This window comes from Stigmatopora argus, chromosome 4 (genome assembly GCF_051989625.1).
Source record: "Stigmatopora argus isolate UIUO_Sarg chromosome 4, RoL_Sarg_1.0, whole genome shotgun sequence".
NCBI classification, from domain to species: domain Eukaryota; kingdom Metazoa; phylum Chordata; class Actinopteri; order Syngnathiformes; family Syngnathidae; genus Stigmatopora; species Stigmatopora argus.
Window position 1 is genome coordinate 13,107,585 of NC_135390.1, and position 20,766 is coordinate 13,128,350.

Below are 20,766 nucleotides of genomic sequence, written 5' to 3' on the forward strand. Positions count from 1 at the left end.
TTGGGCACATAAATTTACGAATACACTTCCGATGCTTTTGCAGTCCTGAATACCGTTCAGCCATCTCTTGAACAAGCGAGAGAAAACATTCAAACAGCAGTGGATTTATTGTATTTACCCTCCATCCTGTTTGTCCAAACATTGTGGGATACAAGCACAGTTTTCTCCTTTGTCGATTTGAGTGAAATCCATGTATGAAATGGCTATAGACACGACAGCACAGCAGAGCAGCCGATTGGGAGACGCAGATGCACCACACCGGTGTGTGTTAGTTATAATGAGTATCAAGGTCACGAAGAAGGGTGGGCATTCTGGCATACTTGCATTTAATTGGCTAAAATCCTACCAGCATTTTTAAAATACCTGCCCCCAGAATTTATTAAACGAGATTTTGTTTCTGCAGAGATGCACATGATTTACATTTGTGTTGCCTGTCCCTTTTAAGCGGTGAGGGCAAGGATGGTTTCTATGGAAGTGATTGGACTTATTTCTTTGCCATCACTTCCGAACTAAACTTTCGAATTTCTCTTAACACATTGAAGTAAGACCTCAAATTATAAACATCCTATTACAAGCCATTAAATACTTGGCACAGTTGGCTGCTTACGGGCTGAGGGATCGCGCATTAATCTTGGGAAAAAAATACATTTTATAATTAGTCATTATCGAGACAGCACTGCCTGTCTTTCCAGCGTGCCTGCTGCGGTGTTTAGCCTGGATGGCCTCTTTACTCGTCTGTCAATCTTCTGGAGATCCTCACTGGAGGACCTCCAAGCATCTGAGAAAGTGACAGTGGCACAAACACAACATTATCAGCACACTGTCACACTGGCTCTTTCGTATGCACAATCTGTTGTTTATTCAAATGAGAAAGAATTTGGGAGCCAGTGACAGCTGTTTTTTTTTCTTAGTAGGATGTGTGGTGGGTGGCGTTCTGTCTTGAACAAATCTTTGCTTTGCAGCTTTACTATGTTGTCTTGGTATAGGGGGATAAATTGTGTGACTGCAGCCAGTGCCCCCTGGCGCTCAGGTTTGAGTTATTCCTTCTCGTTTGTAAAACTGCAGCTGTTGCGAGTCTGCGATGCCCTGAGGCCAAACTGTCCTAGAAGACCTAAGACCTCATATAAATAGTGCCCACAGTCAAGAAATCTGTCACATCTATCAGACAGGAAGAACATCACTTAAAATATTGAAGGATATCTTTAAAAAATAAAAATAAAAAAGGCCCTGTGGCTCTGATGCAAAATGTTGTCTTTTACACGCTCATGTTAACTATGTTTCTGTTGCCAGAGAGGATATTCAACCAAGCATGAAGTCCGTCAGTTTCACTTCACATCTTGGCCTGAGCATGGGGTGCCCTATCACGCCACTGGTTTGCTGGCCTTTATACGAAGGGTGAAGGCCTCTACTCCTCCCGATGCTGGTCCTGTGGTAGTCCACTGCAGGTAACTTACTGTTAAGCACTTTAAGTTTAAGTTATGTATTACAAAGGACAGCAGTCATCTGTAACATATTTTTATATACAAGGCAGGCATACCAATTCTGTCTTATTCACCAGCCACAAAGTATGGCTGACCTAGAAGAGGGGTTATAATGGTTAAACTATATAAATGTAAAGGCAAGGGTATACATTTATATTTAGTACCAGCAAAAAATTGTGTCATGAGGAAGCAGCAATAAGGAGTCTTGCCACAGCTTTTCAGGAACAAACTGAAGTTGCCACTGTAAGTAAACACATATACTTGGTAGATTTGGTTTTGTTACGACTTTCCCGGAACATCTCGGATACACCTTATTAACCAGAGGAATTGCACCGTGCGTGTCACGGCTCCGCCAGCAAACGGCAGCAGGATCAATTTCGCAACCATTAAAATCAATGTGTGTAGTTACACAGCCCACGGTTGCATTGCGTCTTCGATGCGGCGCTGCTCCGCCGGTTGGAGGAGTTTCATAAGGCTTCTATTTTTGCCAGATGCCACAACCAAACAGAATAATCCAGCGTAGCGAAGCACGAGAAACAGCACAAGTTCCATTTGACTACGGAGTCAGGAGTACATTACCATAAACATCACATCTTACAGTATAAGGACTATAATTTCCTGATGGTTTTGTATATTTTCTTCACGACATCAATCCGTTATCGATAGACCTGTTGGAATACAATCAACAAGACTAACTTTAAACAGATTAGTTTTTAAATTAAGTTCAAGTTTACATGACAAAAGAAGACAGTAATTGCCTTACCTTACTAGCAAGTCAAGTTGCTATTACAGTATATCATAAAATAGCCTGGTTGAATTTCAACCTCTGCAAAATTTCTGCAAGAACTACTACAAAGAATTTAATAGCAGTAGTGCTGACACTAGTACTTACAGCACTTGAATTTAACAAAAAAAAAGTAAGCAAATGCAGCAGAATACCAAGACTATTCAACTTATTCAGCATTTCAAAACTACTTTCCCATGGCTGAAAGTGAAAGATAGCTTTAAAAAAGAAAGAAAGAAAGAAAAAAAAGACAGATTTATTACTCTAGAGAAGTAGTAGGTGACTTAGTGTTTCCATGTCAACAGCCAGGTCCTGTTCTCTTGATTAAAACCGGCCTATCAACCGGCTCTTGTTAAAACCAGGCATAGTTGAGGTTTTTCAAAGGTAATTTATTCCTTCTTAATAGCAAATGGCTACTGACAACACACACATAGGCAGAAAAGCTCGGATTAACCACTAAAACACCCACTGGAATTTCAACACCATCCAAGAAAATAAAAAAAAACTGTTTCCTTCACTTCAAAATAGTTCCTCGCTATGTCTGTCTCAGTCAGAGAATATAAATTGGCAACAATATTTGCAGTACTCACTCACACTTGCAGACAAGGTAACAAGTATCAGGTAACAATTTCAGTAAGCGCTGTCAAGTTTGCATGCTACCAGAAGAAATAAAAGACTGATCTTTGAGGCTTCTTTGTTTTAAATTGGGTGAACCACCACTGGAATACAACAGCCACGTGAGTTAATTATTGAAAGACAAACTCAAAAGACACTATGCTTGAAGATGAGCAATCTTCATAATGATATTTTTCTCTGTGTGACAGTGTGGGGGCGGGGCGCACAGGCTGCTACATAGTGCTTGATGTCATGTTGGATATGGCGGAATGTGAAGGTGTAGTGGACATCTACAACTGCGTCAAAACCCTTTGCTCAAGACGCATAAACATGATCCAGACAGAGGTAAGACCCAAAGGGGTTAAACATCCTTCTCTCCATTTTATAGACTACGTTTCCTTATTGGATTAGATAACTTTATTCATCCCGTATTCGAGAAATTTCATTGTGACAGTAGCAAGAAAGGGGGGAATGCAGATACAGAAAAAAAAACATAGTTGTAAGTTAGACAGTACAGTCGCAAAGGCCGGAGAACAACAAAGCAAAAGCACAAAGTACAAAGCAAAGCAAAGTAAATGGGATCATTAAGAATCACCAAATCAAAACATTAAGACAGAAAAGCAGCAAAAACACAAAACGAACAAGAGTGGACGGAGCTACCGCCACCGGCTGCCACTTGAACGGCGCCATCTTGGTTGCAGTAGCAAAAACGGATACAGACTCAAGAAAAAGACGTTGTGAAGTTGGATAAAACTGGAACCACACACAGGAAGTCTTCCGGATCCCAGTTGACTTTTGCTGAGAAGCTGGAATTAATTCACACTGGGCTAGTCGATGGCCAAGTTAAGCGTGGATTGGATAAAATGTGTATTTTGGATTCTTTTTAGGTAACTGTGCATCTGCTTTTTGTTATTCTTTTCCCTCTGGAACAGCATCAAGGTCAACATTGTCTTTAGTTTCTGCTGTGGCAGGCACGTCCTGTTTAGGTGTGCAGATTATTTACATATTCAAAATGTATTATGCAAATTAATATTGACGTTGCTGTTCGTTACATATGCAGCGATTTGCCTACTTCCCCTAATTAAGGGTCTTCCCATCCACAAATGTTTGTTTGCTTGAAGATACAGTCTCCATTTATTCTACAACAACTTTGTTACACTAATGTGTTTAATTTGAAACATTATAGGTCAGTGTCTTTTAGCCACTGTTTTACTCAATATATTCATTGTCTACTGTCCTCATATTAGATTCTTGTTTCTTCTCACAGGAGCAATATGTATTCATCCATGATGCTATTTTGGAGGCTTGCCTATGTGGTGAGACAGCCATCCTGGTGAATGAGTTCTCGGTTGCCTACAGAGAATTACTGAGGGTGGATTCCCAGAGTAATTCCTCGCAGCTACGTGAGGAATTTCAGGTCGGGTTTGTTTTTGGTACATTAAGTATTATAGTTCATTGAGAGACGATTGCAGTTCTTAATGCAGTGCCAGTAGGAGGTTAAGGCCATTCAATGTTTGCTTTTGGGGTTTTTTTCTCTTCTTTGCTGCATGCCTGCAGGAATTTCTCAAGATTCTTTAAATCTTTTGATGATCATATTTAACATAGATTAATCTCGAAGGTTTTGAACTTTTGGTTTTGCTCACAGAGGGGAGAACCTCACACCACCCTAGCCTGTGATCAATTTTAGCCATTTTGGGGTTACTCCATTATGACACCTACCTTTTTACAGTTAATCTGTTCATTCATTGAATGTTCCATACAAGTGTTCAGTAAAAAAAAACACATCACAACAGCTTAATTTGTTGTTGTTGTTTTTAATGCATTGGTGCAGTTTGGGAAGTGTAATTTTCCCTTTAATTTTGACCAAGAAATGTAGTCTGGGTACTCTTTAAAATATACAAACAAACATTGAGTGAAGATCTTCTCCATGGCTGTTGAGCCTTATTCAGTATCGACACTAAATGTTACATTACCTCTTTTTGACGTTTTAAATAAAATTAATGTCTAATTAAAGAAATTAATTTTTAAAAATTACAGAAAATGACCTGTTATGCAATGATAAATAACAAAATCCCAGTGACGACATCTTTTCACCTTCATTCATTTGAAATCATTCACTGAAAGTACTTTATTGAGGTTGTTTTATTATGTTTACACCCACGTGCTTCCACAAACGTGCTCGTTTGTGTATTGTGCGGGATGTTGATGGTGCCACTTCACTGTGTGACTGCATTCAAATTTTTACTTTGCAACAACGGAGTCACTGCACATTTTATTAGATGTTGATAAGGAGAGAAGCAAAGCAGCTGTGTTCTCAAATTCTCCTTTAGCATCACCCTTTGCCATCATCCTGCTGCAGTGCACTCATAGACAGCCAACCGCAATGAATCCCGGTTTACCATTTCAAAGTCAAACTGCGTAAGACTGTGCAAGTCCTTTTAATTTGACGTGCTTTTATCCTTATGTTGTGCATGGAAATTAAAAAGCAAGTATGTTCAGGATTAGGAACATGTGCGTCCATTTTGACGCAATAATTACAAACATGCCTTGCATTGATGCTGCCGTCTTATCCAGCCGTGACCGTTGTTCAGAGGCCTCGCCGCCACCCAATCCGCTTTTTACATTCTGCTTTTGTGCCATGTGCTGAGTTCTATTATTAATATGTAGCCTTTTCTATTTGCCTTGGTATCGTGGAATAGTGAGGATATGTGCTTCGAGTAACACTATGTGGTACAAGTACCTTGAAGCTTTCTGACTTTTTATGTTGCGTATGTATGGTTTTCCTTTGTTAACCGACTAGTTGTGATTAACGTGTGCGGTCGACTAGTCGCCGGTCTTTTGGTCGCGGTCTTTTGGTCGCCCCGACCGCGACAACGGGCGGCCAAAAGACCGGCGACCAAAAGACCGACGACCAAAAGACCGACGACCAAAAGACCGGCGACAAAACAAGGTAAAACAACACTGTCTACGCATCAATAAAAGCCAACAATGGCCATGAGCAGTTTGACTGAGCCGACGTGTGAGTGTATAAGAGTTTGTATGTACATGCGTTGTCCCTTTTAAGAAGCTACATCCGTCAGGGTCTTAACAAGTTCTCCAACAAAAAACAATAAAAGTCTGGGAAATTTGGAGCTTTTCTTTAGCCTAATAATTACTACGGCATTAAGTATGACTAAATAGTAATTCGCAGTTTGTATTTAGGGCATTTGAGCAACAATTTAAATGGTAATTATCACCTACCTTCCGGGCGACCAAAAGACCGGCGACCAAAAGATCGGCGACCAAAAGACCGGCGACCAATCGACCGTGTACCGTGATTAGGGTGTAAAATCTGTACATTTTCTTTCTTTCAGATTTCTTTCATTTTTATCTATTTTGACATTTTATATGTTTCAATGAATGCAATTACAGAACGAGGGAGTCAAAAAGTTAGTCAAAGACTAAAGACAACATAAAGCTCAATGGATATTTATAATTTGAACTATCTATTGCAAACGGCATAGATCGTACATTCGGGGGGGTGTCTCAAGCGAATTAATCTGAAAGTATGTACTTCAAGCCATTCCGCGTCAAACCGAATTGCTTCATTTGCTGCATGATTTACGATTTCATCGTTTCGTATATGCGACCAGTTTATATGGTCTGTACTAATGCAATTCCTATCTTCAGGTGACCAAAGTGAACGAGTGTTTAATTAACTGGACTAAAATGGTGCTGCCGTGAAAGCAGGCTAATTTTCAAGAAGGCAGCCTTGGAAGGATATTTCCTTACAATTTATTTCCTACTTGCTGGGCATATGGACCGAGCCCTGTTGCAAATAGCCAAAATCAATTAGTAATGGAGGCTCCGCCATGAAGATGGTCGTGATGGCCTATATACGAACTTGTTTTTTAAAACAGTTCATCATTTAAAACACATTTTACAACATTAACGTTATAAAAACTAATGGTTTCAAGAGTAATTTATTTCCTCCGTTATTGAATATCACTTAAAACTGTTCCTCATATATGGCGATACGATTCTCATCACAGGTCACGATTGGATTTAATCCCGATAGTACACTTTAGGACAATTATTGCAATTTTTGTTAATCACTTTGGCGTAGAAGTGCACCCATCGCATTGTTTATTTCCACCAAAAAGACACATAAATATCTTGTATTGGACCTCACTATTTTAACATCTCCATTCACAGACTTTGAACTCTGTGACTCCACACCTGGACGTAGAAGAATGCAGCATTGCTTTGTTGCCCAGAAACCGTGAAAAGAACCGCAGCATGGATGTCCTTCCACCTGACCGCGCCCTGGCCTTCCTCGTAACCACCGAGGGGGAGAGCAACAATTACATTAACGCCGCCTTGGCTGACAGCTTCCACCAGCAAGCTGCCTTCATCGTAACCCCTCACCCTCTGCCTGGCACCACGGCCGACTTTTGGCGGCTGGTCTTCGACTACGGCTGCACGGCGGTGGTCATGCTCAACCAACTGAACCAGTCTAACTCTGCCTGGGTGAGGTCATAATGTTTTGTTTTTCTTCTTTTCATTTCATCAACTTCTGAGTAAAAGGGAAAAGTGAATGTTGCCTCTCATTCACATCGTGTTACACTTTTTCAATCTTTTTTCCCATAAGTCGTACTATGTTTTTTTTTCCCCTACCACCCCCTACCATCACTCCATCTCTTTCTTACTGTGCTCGGGATTAGTTTCTTCATGCCATTTAACTGGCTTTGATCCCTGACCACATTGATGTCAAGAAACGACTAGATAACACCCGCCCCACTTTTTGCTTTCCCCTCCTCAAGTTCCATCTCCAGACAAAAGGCTTGTTCTGCCCTCCAGCCCCATCTCAGGCTCCTTTTTATTGGCGCCCCATTTTTGCAATCTCCGAGCATACTGTATGTCCTTCTCTTTCCTCCTCCTGCTCTGTACTATCTTCTGTTAGATTTTAATTGTGTTTCATGTCATCGTGACAAGAGAGAAGGAATGATCAAGATTAAAAAAAGGTGGGGGGAAAAAAATGAAAATGTAGGAGATAATGAAACGCAAGCCACTTGAAAACAGACACTGCTGTGCTTCTCTCATAAGATTGGACTGGCAAATGAAAACACTTACAGCCTTTGCATAATCAGACTTGACTCAGAGCAAATTTAAAATACATATTTCATTGTTTCACAGGCCTGGAAATGCAGTGGCTCACAAAATCTTTAAGCTTGGTCAAAATTACATTGAATCAGGCAATAGGCTTTTTATGTTTAAGAAATTTAACCAGTTGCACTTGCTTCAGTAAAATCAAAATATGTGAAATGATATATATGGTTTATTTCTTCCAGTATAGTGCAATACTTTTTCAGTCATGCCTAAAAATCAAGTTGTTGCAGCTTTAATCTCAAGACTCTATTACGAGCGCTGTTGGGGAGTTAATTTGAGGGTTTTGAATTTTCTTCTTGCAATCTCATAAAGAACATTACAGCTCCCCACCTCATTCTTCTTCTCCACTATTATTAACACACCACCCAGCGGGATCTGGGCAACTCCTGTTGTTCCATGGCTCCTGTAAACCACATAAAATGTAGAATGGCTTAAAACTGATCTGCTTTGCTAGTATATCAAACGAACTAAATACTTTTGATGTCAGAAACACCTTTTCACAGGTATGAATATGATCTCTTGACATTTCCCAGAATTCCTTGCCCACCTTAGGCAGTAGTCTTTCTTCTAGGATGCTCCATAGCTTCATCATTCTGACCATCTTGGATTAACATGGAAAATATTCCCATGTGGTTTAATGATATGTCTTATCAGACATGAGGAAGGGAATCCTTTATAACTAGGTAGTGGTTACGTGCTTTGATGTCTTGAGCTATCAGAAGGCACTAGCAATATTTGATGCCCAGTGGGACTGTGGATAGAAGTGTTCACCCAAGACTAACTAACTTGCATAAACACTATGTGAGTTCTGTAGCAAACTTCATGAGTTATTGAAGCTATACTATTCCATAGTGTGTAAAACATCTTTACTGTGACCATTAGAAATGTTTGATAAGGCGCCCTCATACTTTATTACTCTTATGAATGTTTTTTATATGTGTTTGGACTTGGGTATGGACACTTAATTATCACATATTTTGAAAGCTTCCTTATTTCTTCAGAGTAGGTTTGTTTATTAGAGCCAATGAAATCCAAAGCTTTTTTTCCAGTGTTTTTAAAACACTTTTTTTTCTTTGTTTTTAGTCTTTAACATGTAGCCATTTGTTTTATTTGTTGTACAAGTGTTTTTGTGTTCTGTATTTTAACACATCATTTGCATCTTGGCTATTTTGCCTCTGAAAAAGAGAATTTATATATCAATTGATTTTTATTAGTTTAGATTTAAAGGCTAAAAGGTAGATAGTTTTTCCTACTTTTGTGGCCGAGGCAACAAATGTAAAAAAAAATCGGAAAGAAAAACATATATGTAAAAAAGTATTATAGTAAAATAAGTGATGAGGAAAAAGAAAAAAAATCACAGTATGCGAATTGTTGGATCGATGTATGAGCTATTTTCTGCTTCATACGGCATGATTACAGGATACCTGTCTTTTCCTCCATTGTCATTTTTCCTTGACATTTCACATTATAATTGTTGTAACACAGCATGGTTTTAAAGGTTTTTCATGAGTTCATAGAGGTTACATTTGAGCACTGCCAGTAATGCGGAAAAGTGGCATTATTGTCTGTTTCAATGAGCCGGTGTAAATCGTAGCCTCAAAATGTCTTTCCTGACAGTAGTGCGTCCGTGTTGATTTGTGCCACTGCAGCCTTATCGCTAAGGTTCAAGGTGTTGTCAAAGCTGCTGGATGTGACTAAGTGTAAAGCTACTGTTGCCTCTCTGACAGTGTCATCAAATCTACAGCCCATTCTCTACTGACCTCTGCAACTTTGACCTGAAGAAGTATCGCTCAAAAGATGTTTTCTCTGCAAACCTCGGGAGTGTAGTCGACAGCTTCTGAAATACTCTGCCATGCTGCCCCTAAAAGTCCAGCCACACTATATTTAAGTCCTCCTGCATTCTTATACGTACTCAGTTGGAGTCACATTTTACAATGCCTGCACATAATGAGCGGCAATCCATAAATCAGATTCTATATTTCCTATAATATGCCATGAATGAGTGGCCATCTAGTTTTTTTTTCCTTTACAGTAGGCTGTGACTGAACTGCATACATATTTTTCACATTACAATACATATGCTTAGAGATGCATAATTCATTAACTTGTGAAATTCCCTTCCGACCGAGAAATTGTCTTTCTTTTATTCTCCCCTGAACTAACATTCCTATCGAGCAATCTCTTAAATATCTCCTATTTTCCCTCTAGCCCTGTGTCCAGTACTGGCCAGAACCTGGTTTACAGCAGTATGGGCCCATGGAGGTGGAGTTTCTCTCCATGTCAGCTGATGAAGATGTCATTACTCGCTTGTTTCGGGTGAAGAATGTCACAAGGGTGAGCATCATTAAGGTTTAAAAAAAACAAAAACAAAAACACATGCACATGTCACGCTGGTACTCAAACACATGACGGCTTATTATTATGACCTTATTATAAATGCATGAGCTCTGAGTCATCTCAAAGTCAACGCACTGTGGGCCTGTCTGAAAAGAAAAGGGGCTTTAGTCTGAAGGGAATGATTTGAATTTCTATACAACTATTTTGTGTGCGTGCCAGCTGAAAGACTGATAGACTGAAGAATGCATAACTTGATGGGGAATTCTACAGTATTGGCCTCTTTATCTTATCTTACTTTCCAGTGCCTGCTCAAGAGCGCTACTCAACATCTCTCAAAAATTGTTGAAATACAACCCACAGATATCTTATTTATTCATTTTATGTACCCTAATTTTCCCACATTTGCGTAGCTGTCCTTGAGAATCCATTTGGTGGACGTCATACGTTTTTACATTGTACTTTATCAAATTCGTTAAAGCTGTTAGAATGGTAGGAAGATTGTTGTTAAGGTCTTTAAGTGTTTGTAAGTGGTAATATGATAATGTTGATGTGTAGTCATGCAAAAAAAAGAAAAAAACATTTACTTTTAGGGCTGATCTGGTTCGTCTCTCGGTTAATGAGAGCCAAGAAGTTAACTCTTTTCACTAACATGAAAATCTATCAACTCGAAAATAAATGTATATAGTATAGTATTACATTTACAGAATAGTACATTATACAGTACAGTAAAATGAATGAAACAACCATCATTCTAGTGACCATGACTAAAAGACATAGTGGTCAAATCTTTAAAATAAAAGTCTCGAAGATTACATAGTCTTTAAAACCAATATTATATTGTACCTTTTTTGATCAGACATTTTTAATAGAACGTAAGGTTAGCGAGCACATTTTTAAAGAAAGGCAAAGTCTCTTCATCGCATTGGATATTATCAGTCAGGCCTTACAGCACTTTAGTAATTTAAAAAGTAGTAGTAATAGTAGTAGTGCTGGATTTTGTGTGTTTTCTTAATTTGCATGCATGAGCTCTTGCTTTTTCTTCACACAGTTCATTATGTTGATTGTTTGAATGCAGGTATGGTTTCATGCAGTAAAATCTGCATAAACACATGCATGAATTCTGCTCCCTGTCAAGCCATTATAAAGAGAAATTTGTATGCACACTGTCACCAGGCGCTGTTTTGCAAGCGGTGTTAAATCCGTCGCTTATACAACTTCCTGTCTTGATTGCCATCCCCTGGCATCTTGGCTGGATTTGACCCTCTCTTGCTTTGGTGCATGCGACCACTGAGAAGGGGTGAAAATAGGATGTAATAGACAGGGAGGACTGCAATCACACAGATGTAATACAAATCTCAACCCAGCTAAGAAATATACCCGCAAAGTGTCACAATGATGTACAAGTTAAGGAGGAAAAATCTAAAGAAATGCACTGCACGCATGTGCAGTTGGGTAAGTGTTAAAAATAAAAAAATAAAAATAAAAAACAGCGCAGCAGGAGACCAGTAAAGCAATCCCGCCCTGTGTCATTGATGTTTTTGCAAACCCAATTTGCCTGAGTTACAGTCTTCAACTGCTCCTTAAATGAGAGTCTTGTGGCCAAGTTTATGAACGTACGGAGACCTCCCCTTTTTTTCTCACTTACACACACGCACAAATGGCGTACCACTTGCGTCTGAAGACCCATATATCTCCAAGTCACTGTGCTGAGTGAGCACAGCTGAGAATGCCAGCAGGCAGCCGGGGGGATACTCGAATACGACTAGTAAATGATAGTTGCAAAAAAAAGGGAAACAAAAACGAAGCAAAGCCAAAAGAAGAATTGATTTTATTTGTTGGGTTAGGAATTTTGGAGGGCAATGTAAAATATGTCCAGTAATACGTAATATGTTTGATGTTTTTATTTGTGTGACAGAATCAAATTCCTATTTGCATACATTCCCCACACGCGACACACCCCCTTCTCACACGTGTTGTTTGTATGTCACCTTAAGCTCCAAGAGGGTCAGCTGGTGGTGTGCCAATTCCAATTCCTACGCTGGTCACCATATCGGGACGTTCCTGACTCCAAAAAGGCGTTCCTTAACCTGCTGGCACAAGTGAACAAGTGGCAAAGAGAGTGTGGAGAAGGCCGCACTGTGGTTCACTGTCTGTGAGTAATCAGTCACACTCAACACACTCAACGGCTTCAAATCAAGTATCAGCATCGTCGATGTTGTCATCTTGACTTGCGTCGTATTGTGTCAGCACCCCCCCTCCCTCAGTCCCCTGATCCCGCTGTGTACACACTGATTGATGAATATGAATGGCCAATCCACCGTATTACTAACACATCACACACTCATTCCCTGCTGCCCCCCGCCCAAAAACGCATCACTCAGCGGTGTCACACAGTATTACTCGCGACAACTGGGAAAGAGATTATGGAGATCAAATCAATTATGACTTAATAAAAAATTTGATGCTTCCCACCACATCAAATCCAAGGCTGCCACTGTGCTGACAACAATTGATTACCTTCCAATTTATTTTATTGGATGTGCAGGTTTCTCTCACTGCCGTACATTTGCAGCGGTTGCCTTAAGGGGGTAGAAGTGGATTGTCCTTCAGTACTTTATTGATATTGCCTTAAGTTTGTGATGACCTGAGCAATAATTTCGGGGAAAGCCAGCATTCTTTGTTATTTCTGTATTTTTTTTCCTAACAGCATTTCCTGTATTTTCTCCTAACAGCATTTCCCACTTTCCGACCCATGTAGTATTTAAGACAAGGCACACTGATGAACTTTATTCCAGAGCTACCAACTACTTCGGAATTACAGGAGTTAACTCCGGGACTCCGGACAACCTCCCTAAACTCCGGAAATCCCCAAAACTTGTCACATAAATTTTGTTTTAAAGCAACCATTTCGGAAAAGTACCAAATTTCCCATTTAAATGCCTCGAAATTCACAATATCGCTATGGCTTCCACCTTCTTGATTCAACTGCACTGAAAACCAGAAGAATTCGGTAACACGATTGCATTGTGAATCATCCGAGTTACGAGTTCTGACAAACGATTCGTCTTGTGCGACTTCAGCGCATTTCAATTTTGCGTGAATCGCATTCACTCCGGATAAACTCTGGAAATGGGACAAGGGTACTCCTGAAATGGGGTCAACGGAGGTTGGCAGCTCTGTTATTATGAAGAGGTTCTTTGTCTTCACACCACAATATTCATATCAGCCCTACATCTTTGGAATCCATGTTTACTAGTATAGTAATTCCCCGATTATCGCGGTTAATGAAGACCAGACATGGCCGTGATAAATGTAAAACCCCGAAGTAGGGTCACCCCTATTTAAAAAAATATATATGTATATCTATATATATATATATTTTTTTTTTTTACCTCAGTGCTGAGTTCTAGTAGCAAGCGGAGGTTAGGGGAGAGTGGCTTCACGTTTTTATGAACTTACCAAAAAAATTTAACAAAAAAAATTCCCCCAGAAAAAAAACGCGATGTAGTGAAGCCGCGATAATCGAGGGATTACTGTAACATTAAAGTGGATTTTCTACTGTGAAGTAGCAGTTATAGCTTCACTAAGTGAAAGGATGCATTCCAAGCAGCCTATTAATGAAGCTGCGTCAAGTCAAGTTGTTCTTCTGGACTGGGTAGTGTCCCACAAAACATCGATTTCTTCCATTTGGTATATCCTACTGCAGTAATGGTGGCGGTCGCAGTGGGAGCTTCTGTGCCAGCAACATTCTTCTGGAGATGATCCAATACCAAAACTTGGTGGACATCTTCTACGCAGTCAAAACACTACGGAACTGCAAACCCAACATGGTGGAATCCCTGGTGAGAGTTTGAAAATTACCGTCACTTTTTGGACTTTGGCTTTTATAAAAAGGCATCTTACTTAGGGATTTCTCACAATGATTTCTACAATTAACCAATCAAGATCATTGTGTTTTCTGAACCAGAATAGATTTTTACAAATAAGCGCGCAGTACAGGGTGCTCGAGCAAAGGACAGGTTAAAGATCTACAACAGGGGAAGGGAACCTATGGCTCAGGAGCCATATGTGGCTCTTTTGATGGCTGCATATGGCTCTCCGCTAACCTATGAACTAAAATATGGAAACCGCTGGTGAGAGGGCTGGGTCCCGAACGCACCAATAGGAGCGTCCCGTCAGTACTGCGGTGCCAACATTACCTCTAGCACCATTTTAATCTAAATTTCGTTTTTCATTAGACTCTTCTGCATGCATTCTCTCATTGATACGTAATGATTAGCAACAGCGTAACAATGATGTAAAATTGTGTTTTGAACATCTTATGTTTCATAAACATAACATCTTCATGACTCATGCATTTGTTCTCAGGACCAGTATCGATTCTGCTATGATCTCATCCTGGAGTACTTGGAGTGCTTTCAGGGGAGATAACAACAAAACGCTTAACAAGAATCCCACTGGATTTAGGGTCTCCTCTATGTCACTGCTTGGACCTGTGCTATTGAAAGAACTGCAAATGAACATGAATGAAAAAAATGTGGTTCAAAATTTTAACCTTTAATGTACAGCTGTGATTTCCTTTTTGTGGAGTCGTTTTATCTTTTTTAAATATTTTGTGCTTTCGCATCTGTACTACACTTTGTTCTGCCAAGGCATTCTGTAGCCCAGTGAAAAAATAGTTATTATCTACAACATTTGACTGGTTTTATTGTGAAGGGGGTCACCTTGGCAATGGTTCATTGTTTCATAGTACAACAGCTAAGAGGCTGGAGACAATTCTAGAGTTACAACAGCATTATCTCTACACAGACATTCTTTTTGGTTTGTTTTTGTTTTGTTTTATTCAAGAGCTACTATACACAATAGCAGTCCACTGTGCTTGTGGCATGAATTATCTAGCACACCATATACTGCCTTATTCTCCGACAATAAGACCCAATAAGTGGACAAAGTTTAGACGGACCTGTGTAGAGCCACGTCTTGTATTTTGCCATCTCGTGTTGGCCACACAGATGATCTTTTCCTAGGCCTCCTTACTGTTGCAGTGCCAAACCCTAAGACTGACTTGAATACTCTCTTAACTTTCTTTTTTTTTTGCTTTATCTTGATATGGTATATCTGCATTCACTATGTATTAAACTCCATTGTGATTGTATCTCAAATCCAGTGGGAAGGAAAAAGGAGTATTAAAAGTATTCTCAATAACTATTGCAGTTGGATGAAAACATAGTTTGTTAATATTTGCTACCATTTAAACTTCTTTAATGAGACCCCTGCATTGGATTGTACTGTTGATGCATTTGTGCAAATGTGGCATGAAAGACTATTGTTGTTCATTGTGGTTGAAGAGGATGCTAAATAACAAAAACAACTAATTAGTCAGAAAATTGGACCAAATTATACTGTAATTTATTAGCCGTACAGCGACATTCGGCATTTGCAGTGCTAGTTTATGTACTATTTCACTCGTTGACAAAGTGCTTTATATTTCTCTTTTATTTTTCAGGCGCTGATGAAAGCAAAACAGCCCAACAATATCATGTTTCCAGTAGCACTAACACTTTCTAACTGCCCCAAATAGGTGGCAATACTTCTCTTATCAATTTCTTCTCATTTTTAAGTTATATTTCGAAAAAACTAAATCCCAAATAAGAGTAGAATTTATAATCATCGGTCATTTTGTCATCAGATCACGTATGAGAACAATTATTGAAACAAAAATGCCACTACAGTAGTGGAAAAAGTCACCGGGTGATAGTGTACGATATGACCGAGGCACAAAAGTGCGTCAAGAGGAAATGATTCTCCTTTTTTCTCATGTTTCCCTCCGAACGCAGGAAAATGTTATCTTTTAACAACCATTATCATCCATCATCAGCCTTTAAAATGGTCCAGCTAGCGTATCTCCCGAAACAGCATAAAGAGCAGCTTTTTCCTGAATGTGGCCAAATAGACCCTTGAAAGCCACAGACCCTGACAGATGATAACAAGGTGAACATTTTGCAGCTGCACGAAAGCAAAATAATGTGCACATCATGCAGTCAGAAAAAGACGACGCATTGAGAATGAGGTAGCTACTGTTAAAACAGCAATCAAAACATTAGTGTACGCGGTTGCTGGATTAAAGCAGGAAGTGCCTGAATAATTTTTTTAGGCAAGTGGAGAGAATGTGTATATATACAGCTGTACATTGTTATTTGAATACATTGTGAATAGTATACTATGTTTGCCCATGTGTGACTACTCCATAAACACAAAATTGAATGTCCTGTAAATGACATTTTCCAAGGTAATCTGCGGTTTTAATAGCCGTGTCTATTTGAGTGCAGCATGTTTGACTCCCTGGTAGAAGCCCCCAGCCCACTCCACCCAGGCCCACCCCTCCCTGTGCTTTTCAGCAGCTACTCCCATCATGCGAGTGCACTGTACTTTTGCCATTTCAAAGCTTTTAACGGTGAGTGCGTTCCGACTGCCATGAGACTGATGTAGACGTCACTTATTTTCTGTATGAACCAATCATACATGACTACTGTGTTTCTAAGCATTGTGTTTGTGAAGAAAAGTACGTGTTTACATAGTGGGATGGCGGAAAAAGAGACCTGTTTGTTGTAAAAGAAGTTTATCAATAAAAGAATACGTTGACAAAAAAGATGGTGTTGTCAACTTGTTATTGAGTGTCAAAAAAGATGTACGTTCTATTCAAAAGGAAATTGACGATGGGCTTCTTTTGCAGATATGATTCACATCCTCCTTGAAGCATCAACTTTTAATCCATTTTTTTAACTTACCCGCAAGAGTGAAAGGGTTTTGATCTCAGTTTGTGATAGAATATATTATAGTTTGCCTTGACCTGTATTTTATTCAATTAAATGTAATTTGGTGGTGGCAGACGATTGGTTAAATTAAATGTTCACACAACCAATTTCTTTTGGCAGCATCAAATCTGTTCAACTATGTTTAACATAAACTATAAAAAAAATCATATAGAATTTGTGACATTCCTTTATATATTAAATATGTATATAATACAAAATATTACGTAAATCACGCACACAAATTTCCTCAGAACAGGATAACACATTACCATTTGCCAACTTCTCTTGTATTAGCGATCCAGCTCCATCACGCGTACACTACTCATGTTTTGGCGATTATTTTGTGCTTAATATCGATTGTCAGCAGACGGTTTTCTTCGCACTACCTTTCATTGCACTTGCTATATATATATGAATATATATATAAAGATGTGTCCTTGTCCACTTATCATCTTCAGTATCTCTTTCGTTCACTGATTGGTCTTGGTAGAGGTCTGCATTGTAGACCGTTTCCCCATTTTGTCTATTCCGTCTTTGCGGAGAAAGGTGACATCTACTGCAGGTTTGCTCTCATCCACCACACTGTTGAATAATGCAGCAGTCCTGACAACCTGATCCAGTCTTTAGTGGTGAGACAAGACCGATTAATTAAAGGACTAGTCCACCCAGTGTCAGCTTTGAGACAGTGCAGGTCATATGGATTTACATGGAGTCGATTAGCAAACGCATTTGCCCTTCACATGACACTTTACCCGCAAATACGTGATAGATACAATGTGACCTTACGAAGAACTTTTATCTATTTCATGTCGGCTAGATTTTTTTCCAATTTGCTCAGTTCACCTGAAGAAATCCTTTGCAGCATGTTCCATCATCCTTAACCGCTCACCCTCATCCCTTGGTTGAAATTAGCGCGTAATTGGAATCTTATCATTTAATTCTGACACTGTAATGAATTGTACCGAGCAAATTATCACCGAGCTGGGATCCAGCTGAGTTTTGCCGTTCTTCCTTCGAATTCGCGCTCTCACATTCCTGGTCTAGGTGGGGCAGATGCCAGGCATGGCTGGTATCCCTGCTGAGTTTTCAAGCTATGCACCCTCTCAGGAGGCACTTGTTCAAAATGGTAGCAAGAGCCGACAGCAAGCGGTGGCAGCTGTTGTTACTAAGGTTGGGGAGAGATAACGATAGCGACTGCAGAGCAGCCGATGGCTTATTGAAAATAGTTTAAGAGATTTGATATGTTATGCTGAATATCTAACACTGAGCAGTGTTCAAAAAGTGCACAGGCATTATAATAGATAAAAATAACATTAACGGCCAATATTTTCTACAGTATGTAAGGAGGATCTTAGTCATAACTCTCGTCATACTTCGATAAATAATGAAGAATTCATTACCTTTAGTTTAGCCCAGGGGTGTCAAACTCATTTGGCATCGTGGGCCACATACGGCCTAGGGAGATGTCAAGTGGGCCAGACCATTAAAATTATACCATGCTCTGCTATAAATAACCCAAATATCATGTCTTTCCTTTGTTTTGGTGTAAAGAAGCACAAGAACATTAGGAAAATATTGAAATTGAATGAACTATCCTTTTTCAAAACATTTCATGAAACACCATATTTCCTTAGACAAATGTGCAATTGACTTTTATCATTCACAAATATGCATTGCAACTGATCCCACTGATTGTACAAAGGCACAAAACTTTAATTGGTACTGAAAAATATAATCATGCACTTTAAGATTAAATGAGACTTTTAAAGAAATGAATTTTTAAACCACTTACACATACGCAGCGAATTAAAAATATTAATTCCATGTCTTTTATGCATTTTTTTCCACTTTCAAATTATCCTGCGGGCCTGATCGAACGTCATTGGGGGCCGGTTCCGGCCCGCGGGCCGCATGTTTGATACCCCTGCTTTAGCCAAATGAATCCCAATTGAAAAAGCATATCCAAGTATGTAACCTTAGAAGTCAAAAACAAACACTGAAGTGCATGTCACCGCAATGTTCATAATGTGCAATATTGTATCTTAAAGTATTAAAGCCCAACCAAAAAGTATTTACAGTACGTTATTATGAAAACAATGTATTTGTTTTGAAGTATTAATGCCCAACCTAAAAGTATTTGCAGCCCCAGCCCCCTGACTAATGCACTCTATGATGAAAACGATCTCTTTTTTGTGTGTATGTGTAATAGGCGTGGCCGAGGCGTGGCTGTGGTCAGAGTTTAAAAGACCGCCGCCATCGCCGCGCCGCCATTTTCAAAATGGCGGATGAGCCCGAGGCTGGGCGCGTTGGACTGCTGAGCTGCTCAGAATTGACGATTTCCCGAAGAAAGACCCGACAAACTTCTTCCAGGACAATGCAGCGCGTTCGGTACTTTGTCTTTGGGGGATTTCGTAGCCCCAGTTCTCATTTCAAGAGTGCTTTTTGACGGGAACGTGCTTCATTGGCGTGGTGTAGCCCCGACGTGGATGCTAACACAAATGTTTGCTAGCAAGTTGGCTACATCGCGTCACCTATTGCTCTTAATGTTTAAAAAGAAACCCTTCCATTGTGTATTTCAGTCCCTCAACGAGGACAGACTGCTGGGAAACATCAAGAATGTGGCCATAACGGCTAAAAAGGAGCAGTTTGTCGGCAAAGTGAGTCTTTTTTTAATAGCTTCTAATTCCTCTACCCGTGTAATTGGATTGGATAACTTTATTCATCCCGTATTCGGGAAATTTTGTTGTCACAGTAATGTTTAGATATCAGCGACCAGTGTTCACGGCTTTCCTAAATTAGCTTGTTTAGCATCATGATACACCAATTTTGAATGAAGACACTTAAACTGGGTTGGCGTTGATTTTTAATAGCAAGTTCCTGTGTGGGTAACTCACACTAGTGCCATCAAGTGGAGGTGTAAGGAATAAACAGTGCATTTCTAGAATACGTATATACCTTTGCCCTTCCCTTTCCTAAAGGAAGACTTCAGGGCTTAGACCTTTTGATTTTTAATTGTGGTTTTGACAAAACCTAAGCGAGACATTCATTCAACCGTAGCGCAGGGGTCATTTTTGACTCGTTTAAACAACCATTTTTCCTCCGTCTAAGAGCTTTGAGACGTATCTTATTTTTTTGATTGAATGGGAGTCATTTGTGCATCAAAATGGTTAAATAAGCAATGACATAATCATGCTGTGGTGTTTTGCAGAGGTTTAAAGTCACGGAGATGGTGGAAGCTGTCCAAATCTACAAGACCAAAGAAGTCGTGTATGACGTAAGACCTGTTTTTCAGGTTATTTGATTTATTATTTTCATGTCTACTAAAAATACTCTATTTTGCTTCTCTTCAAGGTCCACCAAATCAATGTGACTTTGGCACCAACATCTTGAGGGTCCGTATCTCCCACCACATCTGAAGAGAGATGGGTCTTTCTCATGTTGGTAAAACCTAACTTGGGTCAAAATTTGACCAAAAAACACTAACTGGTCCCAGTCTTTTTTAATGTTGGACTTAGTCTATTGTGCTTTGACCCTCTTTTTTTCCTGCCAAGAAGACATTCATCAATGGAAACACCACCTCATCTTT

At 39.6% G+C, this 20,766-nt stretch overlaps 1 protein-coding gene and 1 long non-coding RNA gene across 5 annotated transcripts in view; both read left to right on the forward strand.

Annotated features, from left to right (window-relative positions):
* LOC144072846 (receptor-type tyrosine-protein phosphatase U) overlaps positions 1 to 17,014 on the forward strand; it is a 131,766-nt gene extending 114,752 nt beyond the window's left edge. For all 4 annotated transcript variants that reach the window (XM_077598184.1, XM_077598185.1, XM_077598186.1 and 1 more), the window contains 8 exons: positions 1,291 to 1,445; positions 3,090 to 3,225; positions 4,148 to 4,297; positions 7,075 to 7,389; positions 10,237 to 10,362; positions 12,360 to 12,517; positions 14,072 to 14,207; positions 14,734 to 17,014. In XM_077598184.1, coding sequence (XP_077454310.1) covers positions 1,291 to 1,445; positions 3,090 to 3,225; positions 4,148 to 4,297; positions 7,075 to 7,389; positions 10,237 to 10,362; positions 12,360 to 12,517; positions 14,072 to 14,207; positions 14,734 to 14,796 — 1,239 coding nt within the window. In that variant the 3' untranslated portion in view covers positions 14,797 to 17,014. The remainder of the gene's footprint in view (positions 1 to 1,290; positions 1,446 to 3,089; positions 3,226 to 4,147; positions 4,298 to 7,074; positions 7,390 to 10,236; positions 10,363 to 12,359; positions 12,518 to 14,071; positions 14,208 to 14,733) is intronic.
* Positions 17,015 to 19,427: 2,413 nt separating this feature from the next.
* Positions 19,428 to 20,657, forward strand: LOC144073374 (uncharacterized). Its single transcript, XR_013300067.1, has 4 exons — positions 19,428 to 19,568; positions 19,760 to 19,837; positions 20,389 to 20,454; positions 20,532 to 20,657. It is a non-coding gene; the product is annotated as an uncharacterized LOC144073374 (long non-coding RNA).
* The last annotated feature ends 109 nt before the right edge of the window (positions 20,658 to 20,766 follow it).